At 34.7% G+C, this 19,422-nt stretch overlaps 1 protein-coding gene across 6 annotated transcripts in view; it reads left to right on the forward strand.

The window, feature by feature from the left end:
- The window catches only part of ZFPM2 (zinc finger protein, FOG family member 2), a 322,093-nt gene that overhangs the window by 74,431 nt on the left and 228,240 nt on the right, over positions 1-19,422 (forward strand). For 3 of the 6 annotated variants that reach the window (XM_048068767.2, XM_066990649.1, XM_013180011.3), the window contains 2 exons: positions 9,772-9,870; positions 10,025-10,126. In XM_048068767.2, the coding sequence (XP_047924724.1) occupies positions 9,772-9,870; positions 10,025-10,126 (201 nt within the window). The remainder of the gene's footprint in view (positions 1-9,771; positions 9,871-10,024; positions 10,127-19,422) is intronic. The other 3 variants (XM_048068770.2, XM_048068768.2, XM_066990650.1) reach the window with 1 other exon arrangement.

Consider the following 19,422-nt stretch of genomic DNA (forward strand, 5'->3'; position numbering starts at 1 on the left):
ATTGCTTATAGGTTCTGTAGCACAGACTGTTACTTATGCCCATAGCAAATCAGTGTTGCTGCATGATTGCAGTTCCTGATACATTGCTTGTCTTTTTTTTTTTTTTTTTTTTTTTTTTTTTGTGGAAGAAGAGAAGATGGTGAGGGGAATCTAATGCCTTCTGAAACTCTCATAGCCAAGTCTTAGCAAACAAAACTCAGAGAATATATAGGCCTCTACATACTGAGCATATGCCTACTGCTGTAATCTTGTATTCTGCTTTGGCTGGAAGGGTTGCGCTCAGAACCTGGACCAAGTTTTCTGCTCATGTACAGTATTTTGTCACTAGGTTGCCAGGCTAGTTTAGGACTGGAATTTTTTACATTAAACCAAGTGACCTGATTGTGCAGCCAGACTTGAGATTCAGGGAAACAGCTGCAGTGTGATTCTTTGTATAAGAAAAAGCATATGCAAAGCTAAGTTCTGTGCATTAATCTTTCCCTTCATACTTCATGTGCAAAGCTATCATGCTACCGTCTATAAAACCAGGCAAACTCTTACCTTGAGAACGGTTTCTGTGTGTCCCTTTTCCCTCTGGAGTTTGACTTTGTGTGTGTATGCCTGTGTGCCTCTGTGTAAATATTCTTTGCCTCTTTCGTGTTAGTCATGTAATGACTAACAATGGGCTTGCTATTTTTGGTTTCTGGATCAGGAAGTAGATTTATAGCCTTTTTTTTTTTCCCCAGAAAACTTTTTAATCAATAATGGTTCCTTCCTTTTAGTAATGGATTTCATGACAAATTCTACCTCTTTTGCTATAGCAAGTGAAAGTAGGATAAGCATAAGGCAGCTATACCATTATCACTTTGAGCGCAATAAGGAGATCTTTACAGGCAACTTTGTTCTTATTTCTTAACGGGATTAAGAAGCTCAGCTCTTTAAATTCTTGCATATAACACTGACATTTCCAGGGTGTGTTTGGACCAGGGAGTTCAAAGAGAAGGAATAGAAAAGAAAAGCCAATATGACTTTGTTTTTTACCTTGCTGGAGGAGCTGTTTGTGCAAATCGCCTATAAGCTTATTGACCTGAATCTTTGACTCCTTGTTTTCTCTGGATTTGGCTGGAGTGTAGACACTGATAGAGCACTGATAGAGGTGATTGCACAGCCCTCGGCTTTGCTTGGCACCAGACACCCCCCACCCGTGCCTGACATTATCTTTTTCTGGCAATACTTCTGTTCTCCTGTAGCTCATATTCCTTTAAATTTATTTATTTATTTATTTAATTCATTACATTTTATTTATGTAGGCTGTCTGAGGAAATAAAGGACACATTAATTGTTTTTAGTAAGCAGAAACAGGATGTATGTGTGATAATGTATTTTAATCTCCTAGGATAACAAGAATCTGCACAACACCTCACAGGGCTACTTCTTCCAAAAATGTAATAGTTACCTCTTACTGACTTTTATGCATGTTTGTGAACCTGTGTTGCATTCTCATGGTCCCCAGAGTGCGGGTTCTTGTTTGTTTGTCTGTATCTCATTCAGCTGAAACAACCCATTTTTTTTAATTTTTTTTAAGATGCTGAATACGCAAGAAGAAAGGTCTCTGATAATAGCCTTCAAAGGTGCTAAGTCATTTAGATTGGATCCTGTTAGGATGAACGGAACCTTTCTTTCTCTTATGAACATCAGCATTTGCCTTGTGCTCTACCACTTGTGCTTTCTCATTTTCTCTAGTTGCTTAAGCTCAGAGGACCACCTCTTTTGCTAGAAGAGGAAGAAGGTATCTGAAAATGTTGGAGTGATTTTTTTCACCATTCACTTGAAAGCATGTAAAGTCATTCAGAATAACAACTACAAGATTGCCTATCATATATTCCTTTCTATTTAGTGCTAACCCATCTGTAAATCTCTAGAGCTGTATTTGCAGCCCAAATGAAATCCATGTCAGTATTAGCATCCATTTCAGTGGGATAAAAAATTGTCCAAAGATAGACAAGCAAACCCTTCTTTTAATCAAGAAATGAAATAATTGGTTATCAAGCAGATGACATCAAACTGTATCTGAAAAAGAAACTAGCAAGCTGTATCTCAGGAAGTAAATACATAGAGCTGAATAGAAAACATTATTTTAGCTGTACAGAATTATATGAGAGAAACACTTCAACAGCTTACTCAGTTTAAGCAGTTTATCAAAGCAACTCCAGCCTTTTCAGTCAGCACATTTTGATTTTCTTCAGGACAAAGAAATTGGGAATTCCATCACAGCTATGAGTAAAGGGATTATTTGGTTACAACAAGTAGTGTAATGTCCCCTTTCTGGAAAGTCACAAAACTTGAACTTCAATTGACTTAAATTTGAGCTCAAATTTGACAGAATATGAATTGCAAATTAATAAGGATAATCTTCTTTAAAATATGAAATGCACAAAATGACAGATTTCACTGCATGTTCTTAGTTCATGTGTACTATACCTCTATTACTAATTTTATTTATAATGAAGGTCTATATTGCTTTTTTCTTCTAGTTTGGTGTTCTTGACATAATAATTCTGAATGCTTTTGAAATGTGCTGGGACATCCCCTTAAAAATCATTGTCAGTCCAGGTCTGAAAAGCAGAGTTTCTCACAGGCTATGTGCTATAAATCAGAAGTGGAGATGTCAGCAGTAATTTAAGTCCTGAGGGATCAGAAAAAAAAATGAAGCAGATTCCACATTTATGACATATTTGGATAAAAGTTGCTAGGAAAAGTATTATTAGTAGATTCTAGTACATAACAGAAGGGGAAGCATTTATTTATGACTGCTAAGTCTTTTTCTTTAGTTTGACTCACGGAAGGCTAAACTGTTTTTGAAGCCATGTATAATGCTTAAAACGTGTGTATGTGGAAATGTGTGTATGTGGAAGAGGTAATGTTTCTACAGCAGGGGAGGAACTGAATTGTTAGTTAAATAAGTCAAAATATGAAGATTCTTCAAACTTACGGTTTGAAAATCGCTAGAGTCTCTCTGAAATCATCTCTCTATTTTGCTTCAGGGTGTTTTGGAAGCTCATGGATTGTCAGTTTCCATTGAAACAATTTTTGAAATAATTTTGGAAAATTATACTGAGTAACAGTCTTCGTTTGGGGCATCTAAATATCTTCAGAAGTGTGCTTCTGATGTTTTTGTAATCTAGTGCTTAGAGCTACGTAAGTTTGAACCAAAGGTTGGTACTTTAATATGTCAAGTAGTGTTCTTGCAGTTACAATTTTAATAGGCAAGGATTGAGAAGATAGAAAACATTTTTTTCCCTTTAAATCTCTGAAAATTGTTAGGTAACCAAAATAGCTGAATGTCACTCCTTTGTAGTACAGTTGCCACAAGAGTTGCTCCCTAAAAATGAAAATATAAAATTGATTATTAGAAGGTAAGTCTGGAAAAGAATTTGCAGGAACACTTTTACTTTTCTACAGGAAATACATTTGAATGAGTGATCCATGTCTTCAGAGGACTTCAAAAGGAAGCAAGGTGATGATGAGAACATGTCAAACATTTAGAAAAATAGGAAGACCAAACTAAATCTAGATGAACTTGCCGCACAAGTTCACTTGCACTTATCCCACGAGAAAAGTGCAGTAACTGAAATGGTTAGAAATAATTGATGCTGTTTTTTAACATAATGATTGTTCCAAGATGTCATTTTATTAAAGTGATGATACTAATACAAACCAAAATAATTTCCTTAGCATTCTTTTGGAGAATTAACAGCTTGCACGCATGTAGGCACTCACTGACACATGGATATTCACAGACTTTTCCTAAAAGCTAGGATAAGAGACTGATGTGTACTGGGTAAAAAATTTCAAGAGTGCTTAGCACAACTCAAAATATAAAGTTATTTCAAATGAGATTTATCCCAGGAGAAATTATGATTGTTAATCAGCGTGACAGAAAACAATAAATGTTTGCAAAGAAGCAAAATACTGAGATGATTATATATATATATATTATATATAACCTAAAATAAAATTCAGGGAATTAATGTACGTGCAAGTATTGTTTTTTTCCAGCTATGTTAGCAAATCAGTCATCTGAGAGCCAGATTTTGCTCAAATTTACTGTATATATAGAACAAGGAATCTTAGTTGACTTCGGTATGTATTTCTGATATGCATCAGACTAAGTGATAACAGAGTCTCGTGCTGATAGCACCAGATTTCTCTCTCACCGTCTCCCTCCATCTCTCCCTTCATCTCCCCCCCCCCCATACCCGCAAGGCTTGTAGAATAAATCCCTTTGCATGACACCATAGTCTCTGTAGTTGTCTGCCTTGTCCTCACACCTGATGCCAAACATAACAAAGTAGGGAAGCTTCCCTCCCAATTTAATTAATATCTTTTTTTCTCAGAGGTATATTTCCTTACCAAAACCTTATTTGAAGATTTTTTTTTCACATTATTTACACATTTTGTACCCAGCATGTTTTATATCTGCTGAAAACTTGCATCACCATCAAAATTAAACACTTCTGCTTGTTAAATATTTACACAGAATCCTTTAAAAAGAACTAATACACATGACCAGCTTCATCCTGTTAGATCTCATTGGTAGTTTTTAAGAATAGCATGTGCTGCCAAAAAGTAAGTTACTTTAAATGAACAAAGTACATTGCATTTGTATTTTAAATTGTATATGCTTTGTTTCAAAGTTATGTAAGTGTTGTTTCTGAAGAGATGTTCCTGCATACTATGTGTTTCAGAGGATTCAAGAGCAAAATTTTCAGTCTGTATAAGCTCTGTGACTGGTCCTAGGTGTTGTGATAAAGCAAATAAAACAAACAGTGAAGGATGATGTTTGTATACTAATTTATAGTTCCTGAAGCTCAGGCATCTATTTTATACAGTGTTGGAATTCTTCTTCTCTAGGATCCGGAATTATTGCCACTGTAGGTTGTGGTAGGAAGAGGAAAGAGCCCCTTCTCCTCTGTCCCCAGGAAAGCCTACCCCTTTGTGAGCGGTTGCACTGGCATACATAAGGTCACTGAATGTTGACCCGAATGTTCACTCTACAGTGAGTGAATCCCAAGCATCTGTATCAAGCCTGATTTTTCTTTTAGCAGTGCAAAATGCTGCAGGCTTCATAACAATTTATTTCTGAATTGATTTATTATAATTGAGAAGTGATTTTTCACTCCAAACAGCTGTATTAGGATGTTAACAATTTAAGTTTACATTTATGCTGCCAGGAAGAATGAGCACAAACTGAATTTCAAACTTTTAATGTTCTCTCACTCTAATACAAGCTGCAGTGCGCTGTTTGTAACTGGTACAGTCCTTCACCCAAAGCTATTTTGTCTGACGATAAAACCATGAGTGTATGAAGCTTGCACATTTTTCATCTCTTTTATGACCTTATCTTCCACAAGCGGCTTCTGTGAAGGTATCCTAACTATAGGAAGCACCTGGCAAACATATATGATACCAATGCTGTGATAAGCAGTTGTGAACAAGAAAGTAGATCTGTCAGTTCTGAACTGTTCATTGTTAAAAATACTTAGTTGATTTAGCTGATTGCAAAATACATTATGGAGTGACTAACAGCTGCTGTAACATTCCCAGTCAAGAAAGTTCAATAGTTATATTGTATGAGAATTTTTGTATGAGCCTAATATTGATAGGAAACACATGGATTAGAACAGCAGGGTTGAGAAGAACTGCTAACCCATGTGATTCTTTAAAATACTGCAATAACGTGTTATACAAGTTGATTAAGTACAAATTGGGAAGTATTTAATTTTTTAAAAAGATTAAAGTGAAATTACGTGTATATTCAAGTCTCTCTTTTACTATTTGGCAGTATTGTCAGAGATGTCTGAGTTCTCTCTTGTATGTTTCTGGTTATATGTCTCTTTTACAGTGTTCAGACTCCCTGACCAACTGTACCACATTGAATTAGAGTGGTTTAGCTTGTTTACTTGTCTCCCTTGAATAAACACTAGGATAAAAACAACATAAAAGCCTCTTCAAACTGTTTCTGAAGAGCAACAAAAACAGTTAATTCTGGCAAGAAATAGTAGGTCAAGATGAAAATTCTATTCATATTACAGTACTGAAGTTGTTTGCATATGGAATTCATTTTATTTTTCCAAGTTAAGTACTATTTTGTGTATTCAGCACCTAACTGTATGGCAGAGATTTGTTTTACCTAACTTCAGCTGGCTAAAGATAGGTTCCTAGTGTGTTTCAGAGGATGATTCATTTCTGCTATCACCAAGAGTGGTCTGTTGTCTCAGACATCCTAGAATGGAATGAATCACAGTAGAGGTTTCTCTCTTCCCTGTCTATAGGAGTGCCTACATAATTCGTCTGGACTAGCTTAATTTTCAGATATCTACTGATATCTGAGATGAATTCTGCCAAGTTGCTAAGAGTCCAGAAGGCTTAATTGACACTCGACTAAACATACTATATGTTATTACAGATTCTTGCTTTTATGAGTGTTTTTGTAACCACAATAATGTTCTTTTAAGGACGATGTTTGCTTACTGATCTTAGTCACCATAAGGAGAAACTACAGTAGAAGCGATATTTATCATTGATGATACTTCTGTAACACTATTTGTTGTTCATGGTAAAAAATTATTTCTCCTTTAACTTAAAAATAAAATGTAACTGAGCAACAAAGCGAATAAATAAGCATGAGAAAAAAGACCTGGTGGAATTTGAAATGAATCAACAGGTTAGCAAAAAAGTAGGTGGTATATATAAAGCACTTGTTTTGGTGTGGAAGAAAGAAAGAAAGAAAATAATGTGTCCTGGATCCAATTAAATGTCTTCACCTGTAAAATAGAGAAAAATGTAATCAGTTTTAAAATAAATATTAAATAAATAGTCTTATTGAGACTGAAACATAGTCTGTGAATGAACAAAAAGAGTAAACAATGGAAAGAAAGGAAATTCTGTAAGTAAATAAACTCCTTTCTGCTGAACAAATGTTAGTTGCTAAAGTAACATTAAGGGGACAGGAGAAAAAAAGCTTGAGAGATGTATTTTGTTATTAACTCTTGAGCTAAGCCTCCTTTTGGCTTTTTAAAGTTGCAGTCTGTGTAGCAGCAAATGGATTGACTTGGCCATTTTCATCTGACCTTGATACTCATCTGAGCCTAGGTTAGAATTGCTTCACAGTAATACCCAGACAATTGGTTTCACAAGCAGATTGCTTCAGTATGGAGGGAGAGTAGTATGGGGATACAATAGTTGGTGTTGGGATATTTCAGGTGTGTAACATGTGGCCTTGGTAGATGCTGAATAGAAGAAAATATTGATGTAAATAATGAAAAATAGTTTTAGATACAAAACAAAGTTTTCTTTATTGTACATTCTCCGTATTTTGTTCTATTTGCACAGGACATGTATTAATTCATGAAAACTTGGTTATGGAAAACATATAACAACATGCTTCATGAGACAGTGAAAAAACAAGTTAATGAAAAGTTAAGCCATCTGCTAACATAAATTTTCAGATCTTTTCTCATCTCCCAAATACTTAATTACTGTGTTCTGTAGGTTGTATACCTAAGCTGTAACTCTGTCCTTCTTTTGCCCTTCAGCCCAATCTTTTCACATAAGTTTCTCCCCCTCCTCTTTCAATTCTAATAGTTTTGTTTGTTTGATGTTCTGGTTGGTTGCATTGATTGAAAGAATGCTCAAATTTGCATGCTAACGCCAGGTTTGCATATATTATAACCTGGAAAAACTTTCTATATTTCGGAGCTAAAATTTTCCATGCTTGGGCTTTATCTAAAATAATTGTTGTTATTTCTGTCTTGTTGTTGTTATTGTTGCTCTTATTTAGTCCATAGACATCTATTGTTTACAGTGGAAGAAAATAATTTCCTTTAGTATAAAAATTCCATGAAAAGAACATTTGAAGAGCTGTATATGGTGATTATACAGCTTGAGTTAGAAACTCATTATCAGAATAGTCCTAGCTGTGAAGTGTTTTCTAGCATTTTGGAAAGAACTGGAGTTGATCTTGCCAGGTTTGTGTCTTGGTAAATTGTCCTTTGTGTCCCTTCAATAACAGGCAATTTGTTGCAGCTGTAGGTAGCTATGAAGGTAGAAATAAGAAGGTAAAAATATCTGATACATTCTTTAGTCCACAAAATTAAAAAGAAAAAAAAAAGGCAGAGCTCTTTTGGTTACTACAAGCTAACTGCACAAATGCTAGTTCAAAATAGGGTAGTTGGTAAAACCAAATAATCAGTAAGACTACTTGATAGCTTTTTCTGCATTACTCCTTATGAATGTCTTCTGAAAGGTAACTTCAGATTGAACTTCAGCACATGAGCCTTGGTAAAAGTATACAGCGTGTTTAATAAAAAATTTTACTAGATATTTTTGATTTATTTTAGCTTTAAATGAAAATGAATACACTGAACTATATTGTTAGTACTTAAGAATTCATTTTCATTATCCTAGTCTGGAGTGAATATAGTGTTGTGTTTGTGTGAGAAGTAGTTTACCAGTTCCTTATACGTAGGATTTGAAAAATTGTTTGCAAGAAAGAATATGTTAATATAAGATGTTGCATGTGCTCATGAAGTTAATACTTTATAGTGTTTGTATATGATCATGTACTTGAAAACTCTGGGTCGCAATCTTATCTGGTATAAATATAGCTCCAATGATAATGTATGGGGATCTGGCATGGTTTGTTGTAATCACATTTCTCTACCTATGTTGCTAATAAAAGCTTTTGTTATCATAAGTGGGGAAAAAAATGCAAGTTACTACTTAATTGCTCTGTTTTTTTCTCCTTGCTTTACTGTTGTCAAATCAACAAACAGTCTGATTTCCAAATTCAGAAATATACAGCACTTTTTTTAATGATGCCACTTTTCTGTGGAACTCAGTTTTTTTTTAAAGTTTGCTTCTAGATTGTTATAAAATGTAAACTGCAAATCAGTCCTGTTTAACCGATGTAGTTAGTTGAGCAGCTTCAATTTCTCCCATTCTTCAAAATCTCTTCCTATTCAAGGGTTTTTGGATTAATTAGTAGTTAAAAATAAATAAATAAATAAATTTATAAATGCACCAAATTACTGGCTGGGATAAGCAGCCTGACAGATCATTTAGCACATTACTGTGGCGATACTATTTTGTGTTAATATCGAACCCCGCGCCTTCAGTTTGTATGTTTGTAGTGGTTATTTCAAAGTATTTTTGCATAGAGCTTAACTAGTAACTTTCTTTAACCAAAATAATTTCACTTTCAACCAATAATTCTCCAAATAATGATTAAGTGGCCACCTCTAAAAATTTACCTGATTGTAATGTTCAGTATGTCCTATGTGCTATCTTGAAAAGGTAGTTTCTGAAGGCAGACAGATATTCTCAGATTGGTGGTGAAAATTCTCAAATTCACTGCAAATGCTATTTTTTTTTAGATTAAGCTTGATGGGGAGAAAGCTGTCATAGGGTAGCTGGCTTGAAACCTTTAAGTAGAAATTCCTTAAATGCCTAAATACCATAGATTAGGTCTCCCACTAGTTGCCAGTAAAGCCAGCATAGTTAGTAGACCATGTATTTGTACAGTGTCATTAATCTGCAAAGCATAAGCAACAGTTAGGTGTCAATTCAAGAAAACATTTAAGTGAAAGAATATTTTCCTTAATCACCCCTCTAGCTGGGGAGTAATGAGCTCATTTATTTCTCTCATTTATGCATATAAACTTAATGACTTTGTATGTAAGTTTACAGAATAGGTCCTAGTTGTGATTCTTTTTTTTTTTTTTTTTTAAGCCTACGGAGTATACACTGATTACCAAGACTTGTCTCTCCACAGAACTGGAAGGATTGGAGCTTGTTTTTGTCACTGGGAACTCACAGACGTTTACATGTGTAATAATACATTTTTTTTCCATTTTCTCTGTGTTTATCAATATGCATATATTTTCACTTACATATAAGCGGTTGTTTGGACATTGCAGGAGAACTGCCTAAAAGTCATTATTGAAATATCTCAAAAAGGTACTTCTTGGATTGTTTTTTTCAGGCAATGAAGAAGGAATCCAGGAGGCAGCAGAATCTGAGGGTGATGCAAGGTCAGAAAAACCAGGGCAGCTTGCTGTGGAGGCAGAAGATTGGGATGGGCCAGGTAGGAAAAAACAACTGAACGCCATGAGAAATCTCTTAAACTAGAGATTTCCTTTATTACTGTTGTTGTTATTATTATTATTATTATTATTTTATTGGCTATGTTCTGCCTTGTATTGTTTTTTAATGAACTGTTTCTTTAACTATCCTTTGGTGTTCAAGATATTAATGAATAGGGACTAAGAGAGAGATCTTGAGTAAGAAACGGTTTTGGCTATACCATTGTGTAAATTGTTTCACATGGAATGTCTTACACATCTTCCTGATATAAAGGAAAGTGTTCTTGATGCTTAAAATTTTAGGATTAAAATTTGTCAGTAAACTCCCAGTTCCATGGCTGTATTAAGATAGAAGTTTTTCTGCTATATTTTCTGAGGCCAGACCAACCAAACACCATTGTACCCCCACAAGCTTTGTGCCTATATTTAGCAGCATGTTGAGATTAATAAATAGGTGTGGAAACTACTGACATTTTCAAGAACTTTGATTACCAGTTTTAACTTGATAGACATCATTTAGCACACCTGGTCATTGATTCTGGTTGGAAGAGAAACTTAGATTGTAGTCAATACGCTGTTAGAAGTTCACAGGAAAACATTAACTCATGTTAATATTTTTCTATTATGCACTTCTAAGGAGGCACAAGCACAGTATTGCTAAGGTATAAAAAGTGATGGTAGCATGGGAATACTTTCCAAATATCTGTTCAATATAAATATGTAAAACCGCTGTTGTATCATAAAAGTACCTAAGAGAAAGGGGTCAGTTGTATTTTTGAATGAGGTGATTTTGCAGTTAAGTTCATCAGTGTTTTCATGGGTATGGACTCTAGGTAGGGCCTTAAAAATCCATTATATTTAATATATTTTAATCGTGCTGTTGGAAAATGTGCATCTGAAGCTAGACATACACTTAGAATAGCTGTATCTCTAATAGACGTTTTCCCTAAAAAGGATGAACATGTCAGAAAAGAGTTTCAGAAGTGTTCTATCAATAATTTATAATTCAATAATAATATTTATTAGAAAAAAAATCGTATATTTCAATCACATTTTCATCCTTGCTTGATTTTGCAAATTACTGTGTGCTCTTCATGAGGAAAAGAATAACGCTAATGGTAATTTTCTGAAACCAGCACCTGGAAAATATAATGCAAACGAAAATGAAGACATAGTAAATCTGATTATTATGATGTCATTTAAAATGTTCTTAATGATAATATACAAGTAAGTTGATACTTTATATAAAGCACTATGGTGTTATATGAAAACAAGATCTTGTAATAAAATACACTACAGTACATTTGAAGTAATACAAAAGACATCCGTGGATGGACCAGAATAACCTTTTCCAGCTTCACTGCAGATTTAAAGGCTGTCACTGATTAACATATGACTTGAAAAAAAAACATTATAAATAAATTCTATCTTAAATAGATACATTTTTGTTCATTGTTTAGTGTATAATATAGTATTCGACATAGTTGAAAATGTGTTTGTGTTGGCTGTTGTCTTTTTTTATGAGCTATCTTATAGAAATGTTAAAGATACATTTTTATGACTTTTTTGTTGGAAAAAATGTTCAGTTAAACAGCAAGATATCAAACAGTAAGATGTGTAATACATATTCTGATAATACATATTTATTGTTTGCTTTGACATGGGTTATGGTTTAACTTCAGCAAATGGTTGGCCAATGACATGAAATGAAGAGCTTTGTTTAATTTAAGTACAGATTTTTTAAAGGGAATAATATGTATGAAGGTTGGAAAGGAATGGATATGGACTCCATGACATGCTCTCCATCATGCATGCTTTCTGAAATGAATTTGGTTATTTATTGATACGGAGAAAAAAAAGAAGAAAAAAAAATCAACAGAAATTAATTTCAGCCATGCAGTACAAGAAAAATGATAACTTCTTTCAGATCTTTGAAAAAAAAAACACAAACCCAAAGCATGAAATATTTTGCTTATTTAGGGGTTTGTGGTAGCACTGCAGAAAAAAAGAGCCATTAAAAACTTAGGTTTACTTAACTTTACCAGCTCACAGTATAGATGCTACCTTTATGAGTAGCTTGTCATAGTTTGTTATGGAATCTACATCTGGTCTTTCTACTGAGATAGAGCTCTCTCAGAAACCAAGGAAACGTGTTCTTCATGATGCAAGTTGGTAGACGGATAGTCTGAACTGTGACAATTTGACAACTCAAAGAAAATTCTTTATAAATTTAGAGCTCTTCCTCCCTCCCTCCCTCCCTTCCTCCCTCCCTCCCTTCCTCCCTTCCTCACTTCCTTCCCTCCCTCCCTCCCTCCTTCCTTCTTTCGTCACTTTGTTACCTGAATATATATATATTTTAAGTTATCTGTAGTTTTCATTGGTTTTGTCCTATTTTTTTTGAAGTTCTTTTTAATGAGAAGACAACTGAAATAACGGAAACTGAGGTCAATAGACTGTGTATAGACACACAGTAAAGGACCTGTTTCTTTTTCCTTTATGGCCAACAGCAAAAGTAAAAAAAAAAATAACAATGAAAAAAAAATAGAGTCTGCAAAGCAAGACTGGGCTTAAACAAATTTTATATGAAAAGATTTCTTTCTTTAAAAGTGGAAGTAGAGATCATTTTACAGCCTTAAATATACTGTTTGTTATCAGATGGATGCCTTGATATGTGTAGATGCACACAGTATATGCATATAGTAATATGCATGTATTATACATATCATAATCCTTTGTATTATTGGTAGGTTATCAGTGCACATGAAGCTAGTGATCAGTGTTTTAACAGATAATGAACAAAAAGAGTATCTCCTACATGTCTTCTACAGACTATCAATCACACAAGAATAGGATCATCCCCTTTTTTACTGCCTATCTATTCTATGTAAGCCTGCCTAACTTGGGGAACTGTGAATGAAATATCCTAGAGGTTCCATGCTTCCATACCAGAACTCTTCTTAATTCACATTCAGTATACTATCAATTATTTCATCCTTATTCCCTATATAAGCTATTACTTTCACACCCATATAGGAGCACAGCTTTCTTGCAGAACATGTTGAATTTGTGAGTTGGATAGTCTTGAAAGTCAGTGTCAGAAGTTCTTTTGATATGTATCTGAAATTATCCTGGAAAGTGAGATAATGTGATTTGTCCACATAACCAAAATGAAAAAAAAAAAAAAAAAAGGCAATGGAAAAGAAGACTTACAACTCTTTTTGTCATTTTATGGTTATTTTTTATGTACTGTTTACATTCATCTACACATTAAGTGAAAGTTTCCCATGTGTAAAATTCTGCCTCCAGTAAATCAACAGAATTTCTACTATTGATAATAGTAGAGCAGGATGAAGTCACAACTCATGTGAAATCTCAGGAGACTCATCATGACTCATATACATATATCAAAGAACTATAGAAAAAAAACATATATGATGGTTAAATATAACAGTGTAGTTTCTTTTTATTACCATTGCAAGTTGGTGTTTTTCTTAAAATATATGAGAAAGGGTAAGAAAAATAGTAAATACAAAATTAAATAGTGCTTTAAAGTAATGATATGCTGTGTGTGACACTGCTATGAATTTTTAATAAAAGATGCACTGAAACAGTCTTTCATGTGAATTCTGAAGTATTGCTTTAGCAGGATGTGGATCAGAAAGATCCCTGTGAACATTTCACATGCCAGGTTCACATTTTTACCTGTTACAAAAGGTAGTTTGAAAAGCTTTTCTGAATAGATTTCCTGTAACCATTCATAAGAATTGCTGTAAATATGTATTGATTGTTGGGCTAAATCTGCATTATTTAGTAATACTCTAAGCAGTTTGGGTTACAAAGCAAGAGTGTATAATATGGATTGGAATGTGGTAGACCACTGCAGGATGGAAACAGATATTAATGATAGTTTTTTTTTTTTTTTTTTTTTTCTTTTCTTTTCTTTTTAAACCAGCCCTAAGAAGGACTTGGAGATTACTGTCCTGATTTCGTTTCTTTTTTGATTGGGGGATGTGGTAGATATAAGATCTTGGAAATGCTATTTGATGTAAATTAACAAAAATCCATGAAACATAGTTAACCATAGATATAGTCTGACAGTAAGAAGAATATTGTGAAGAAGCAGAGGAAATCATAGAATGACTGTGTGTTACTCTGACAGTGAATCGGTATTATCTCTGCTATCAGATAATGCAGTTATCATTAATTTTCACATTTGCATTTCAATCTTTGGAAGGAAATGACTCTTGCCGGATGAAGATAAGAGCTCTGTACCACTATAATGAACCATCATTTTATCCCGATGCTTTGTATCCATATGAAAATGAGGCTGGGTGGTGGTGTGGTATGTGAGGAAGGGGTGGGGGGGGGTCACAGAAACATTATAACAAAGTGTCAAAATCACTACAGACTTTTGGAGCCCTTTATGAAACAAGAGGCAGTCTAAATAAATCTTCTGTAGTGAAGTGGGTATTGGATTAAAAGAAGAGAGCCCAGCTCCTATACCGGGGTGTTGGGAGGGGGGGTAGAGGAGCGGGGGAGGATTTCTGTGGATCTTGATCTGGTTCTGTCGCTAGTTCGGAACTAAGAGGGGGCCATGCAGAAAGTAGGGGGGTAATAGTCATCAACTTAACCCGTGGACTGCAGGTCTTATTTTGACACTTGAATACTGTTGAGGTTGGTGGAGCTAATGGTAGTGAACCACTGACTTCATGGTTTGGTTCTGATACTGGAGCTGTTTTGGGAGGTCACCGCACCTGTGTGTTAAGTGTTTCAAATAATTTTCACTCTTGTACTTAGAACTGAACCAGGTCTTCAAGGACTGTGGTGTTCCCAAGCCTTTTCACGCATAGCACAGCTTACTGTTGATTACCTGAAACTCTGTCAGCAGTGCAGACGTCTGCAAGGCATTGTTCCATTTGAGGTCTGATTGCTTAACTAAAACCATTGTTCCCCAAGTACTCTTGCATTATATTCACCTTGTTTAACCTTAGTGGTGTACTTAGTGACTTTATCCATACATCATTGTGACTCGCTATCAAATGTCTGCTACAAGCATGAACTCTTGAAGACATCCCACCTATTTTTTGTGACAAAAGCTGAGATTCTTATATCATCAAATGATGGTAAAAACTGGTATTTAAATCTACAATATTTTAAAAGTCAGTATTAGTGTATAACATGCAAGCATTTATAGGAGCACCAGGATGTGGTGCTTTTGTCCAGGGGCAGTGCTGAGGTAGTGGGACTGAGGAATTATTCTTCTGGCTTTAGCAGCTGGTGCAAACCCTTCTGAGGGCCCCACCTCTCTGCTCTAACCTGATGAGCATGTTCCTCTTTTAAAGAGAAGATGCAGGGCTAAGAGCTGTAAGGAAAACTAGGCTACACATATGTTAGTGAATTCAGTAGTCACAGAAACTGAAGAGTACATACCAGTGAAGTGCTAAAAATGTCCCTGGCATGATTGTGGTTGAGGCCAGCTGACACTCTTCCAAAATAATTCCCAAATTTCAGGGAGCATTGCAGGGAGCCTTCTCCATAGGTAATTTGTGTGCAGTAACCTATTGAAAGGCTAAGGGAGTCTCCCAGCACATAGGTGTGGCCCATTTCATATTATTTAGCCTTAGTGCCCAGAACTTTCCTTTGGCACATGTAATTAGCTTTCCTTTACCAGAAGGAAAGTTTTCTTCCTTCTTTTACACCGTCGAACAGATGTTGCTAGTGCAGAAACTGTCTTTTCTGCAAGGCAATTGATCTTGTTGCCAGGCTGTTCCCTCTAAAAACCTGAAAGATGAGAAAATGAGAGTGGTTGTGTGAACTAACATGGAAGTAGCAACCTAATATTTGCAGCCATCTTTCCCACATGCAAGCCTGTTTGTAGGAAACAGGCTGTTGCATGAGCTACTGAGTAGGTGTAATAGATAAAATCAAGTCATGAGGAGAATTTTTATTCTATGTCCACTCCTGACCATATTAAATGATGCCAGCTAACCAGAAATGGCAGTCACCAAGGCTTTAAAAGAAAATTGAGGTGTTTCCTCAATAGGCAGTACTAAGTATTGAAAACGAAGAGATATTTACTATCTTGAAGTCACTTGCTCTTATGGTGACTTCTGTGGCATCCATTTCATGGTTCAAGGTGCAAATATTGTAAGATTCTGTAAACTTGGAGATAAACCATACCGTATTTGACTTGTGACATAAAATATCAATGAGGAGTGAGTTAATAACTGGCTACTGGAGCCCTTATCAAGCACTCAACTGTTTTGTCATTAGAGATGCCATTTCCTTAACATTGTTTTGTGCAAGTAACATATATGTAAATTTAAATTGTGTTTCAAAATTAGGTGCTATGGAAATGCATCTAGTTTAGAAGTAACGTTTTCTCATATATACATTTTAAATGTGTAGAGCTTTAATTTTGTTCAGACAAGTAGCCTTTTAGAATATTTTCAAATGCAGAACTTCATTTTAATGCTTGTCCAAATGCTTCAGAAAAGTGAAACTATCTAAAACCTTCAAGTCTATTAGCATTTAGTTTGATGGCATTTGTATAATATTTCTGGGCCTTTATTTACCCAGTTGTGTAATATTTACTTGATGTAGCATGGCTTTTCATTTTCAGTATTTTAGATGTAAATTGTGCTTTGGTTACTACCTTAATCTGCAAGTGGGCAAGTTTTCAGACTAAGTAGACTCAATTTCATTTGATCCAGGACCTTCCTAAATTCTTTTCTACTTGTATATGTCCAGCATGAGGCAAGAACATCATCCTGAATTGTAAAATGCACTGGACTCTGAATGAAAAGTGATACACATTATTATAATTGTATTCTATTTTGATTGGCGTTTATGTTTCAAGCATAAAAGACTTCTTGTTCTCTGAAAAAAGTTGATAGCTGGGAAAGGCATGTGCAAGGGAAAAATGATCAGATTCACTAGGTACTTCACTTTGGACATGATACGCTATATAGTGGATATTATGTGAAGTACAAATCCCTGTAGGTCACACAGTGAAGGACTCGTAGTCTGTGAAAGTCTTCAGGGAATCAATGAACATCTGCATTACAATACATTGTTTCTTGTAGTTTCATGCACCAAGGGACCTGCAGAGGCTGGCAGAAAGCTTTGCACTTTTCAGCTGTCTCCACTGCAGTGTGGTCATAAAGGCAATATAACACCCCGGTAATTGCAAAGGACTAGGAGACAATTTCTGTTTTGGGAAACAGATGGGGTGAGAATCAAAAGGGACATGTAATTGGTTCACAACTGTTTTGCTCTTTGTTGTGTTTTCCTCGTTAATTCAACTAAGATTATTGCATGCAGAATACTGCATAGCAACATTGCCTTGAACAGTTGAAGGACAGATGTGTTAATACAATGAACTATATGCACAACATAGCGTTATTTACCATGCAACACAATAGTGCAGCAGTTGGGTGCAAGCACCTACTGAGCAATGTTAGTGCCTTTATTACTTAAATTGGCAGCTTTCTTTTGGTTTCTGTTATGTGTCCTGTGTTCAGCATATATAATTAAAGAACATATTTTGATTTTCAGAATGTATTTTCCTCCTCCCTCACTTATTTTCTTTCTGTTAAGACATCATAACATAAAATTTTAAATAATGTAACCAAACGCATTATCGCCAGAAGCCATTATACCTCCATTTGAGAGAACCAGCTTTTGCTGAAAGTAAATTTAGTGTGATGTGTCAGTGACAAACTAGATATGAATATTTACCCAATAAAATTACACAGGTCGGAATGATTCTGAGTCTGGAAATGAAGCTGAACAGTGTGGTCATGGGATGGCAAGGGTGTCCTAAGGGCAATATCCCTGTCTAAATTCTGACCCTGACTTTCTCAGTATTTGCGTTTAACTTAATAATACCAGATTAACACACATTTAATTTTAGGTTTTTAATTATCTTACTTCATTTTTTAGGCCATTTTACCATTGCATGCCCAAAGGAAGGATATGGATTGAATAGTAGATCTTACTTTATCTCCTTGATGTAGGCTTCAGACAAGGGTGTGTGTAAACCACCTTTGTATACAAGTGCAATGGTGGTGATCACTGGAGAAGTGCTGGAGTAAACTTTTATGCAATCATTCAACACTTATTCATCAATATGACAAAAATAAGCATGGTTATCTTAATGGAATCAGACTTCATTTTTGTTTAGTTAAAATATATTTAAGTTATTTAAATATGTTCTAATGAGAGTCAGTGAAAGAAAGGAAGAAAGAAAACAAACAAAAAAAAACCAGAATCAAATAGTCAGAAACGTGGCCCAGAGTTAAAAAAAAAAAAAAAAAAAAAAAAAAAGTAATATATATACTTATATGTACATATATTTGGGTAGGCAGATAAGAATTAAAGCCTATGTGTCTGGAAAGCCTTAACGGCGCAATGGCACTAGTGCCTAGTTTTTCCTGCAGTCAGCTTGTTAGTTTAGACTTTCCAAAAGAGCTGTGCAGAGGCCATCTGAGTTCTTGGTTTTTTTTTTTTTGTTTTTTTTTTTAACCTTACTCTTTCCCTTCCTCCCTTATATCCTTTATCTCCCTCAAGACCCTCAAACAATTTATTCATGCTGGAAAACTTGAACTTGGCTTCTCAACATATTCTTGGGGATTACAGATAGAAAAACTTTCCAGTATTTTTCGTAATTTTGTCTTGAGTAAGTATTCCAGGATTATGCAGTGGCCTATTGTTTTTTTTATGAAGAAAAATTGGCTGATACATTTCAGGGATTGAGGATGAAGTTGTAAAAATGATATGTTACTTAAAGAAAATACTCAAGTGGGATGATTCAGGTCTGTGCTTCTCTGATTTTATGGCGATATAGTTTCATTAATATCAAAGGTACTTCATCAGCATAAAACCACTATGATGGATTATTATGGATAATTTAGAAAGATAAGATAATGCATATTATGGACATAATGTTCCAGAGTGGTTCATATATGTGTTTTGGGATGGGTGGTTCTTAAAGGAGACTGAATTTCAAATGACATCATTGTGTGAAGAAGGACTTCATTAAGTTATCTGAAATATAGTATTTGTATTGTGGTGCCAAAGCTACTAATCAGTCAAGAAATCTTTGGCTTACATCTATAAATAAATGCTAGTTCTTAAAATAAAAAAAAAAAAAAAGAGACTATCTGGGAAGCAGTCGTGATTAGCATTCACTGAGAGTTTTTTTAGGTGTAATATAGTCATGTATACAATGTTTATAAATGTATACAATAATACATTATTAATATATTATTATATTAATATATAAATGTATACAATA

The sequence above is a fragment of the Anser cygnoides genome, chromosome 2 (assembly GCF_040182565.1).
Source record: "Anser cygnoides isolate HZ-2024a breed goose chromosome 2, Taihu_goose_T2T_genome, whole genome shotgun sequence".
Lineage (NCBI taxonomy): Eukaryota > Metazoa > Chordata > Aves > Anseriformes > Anatidae > Anser > Anser cygnoides.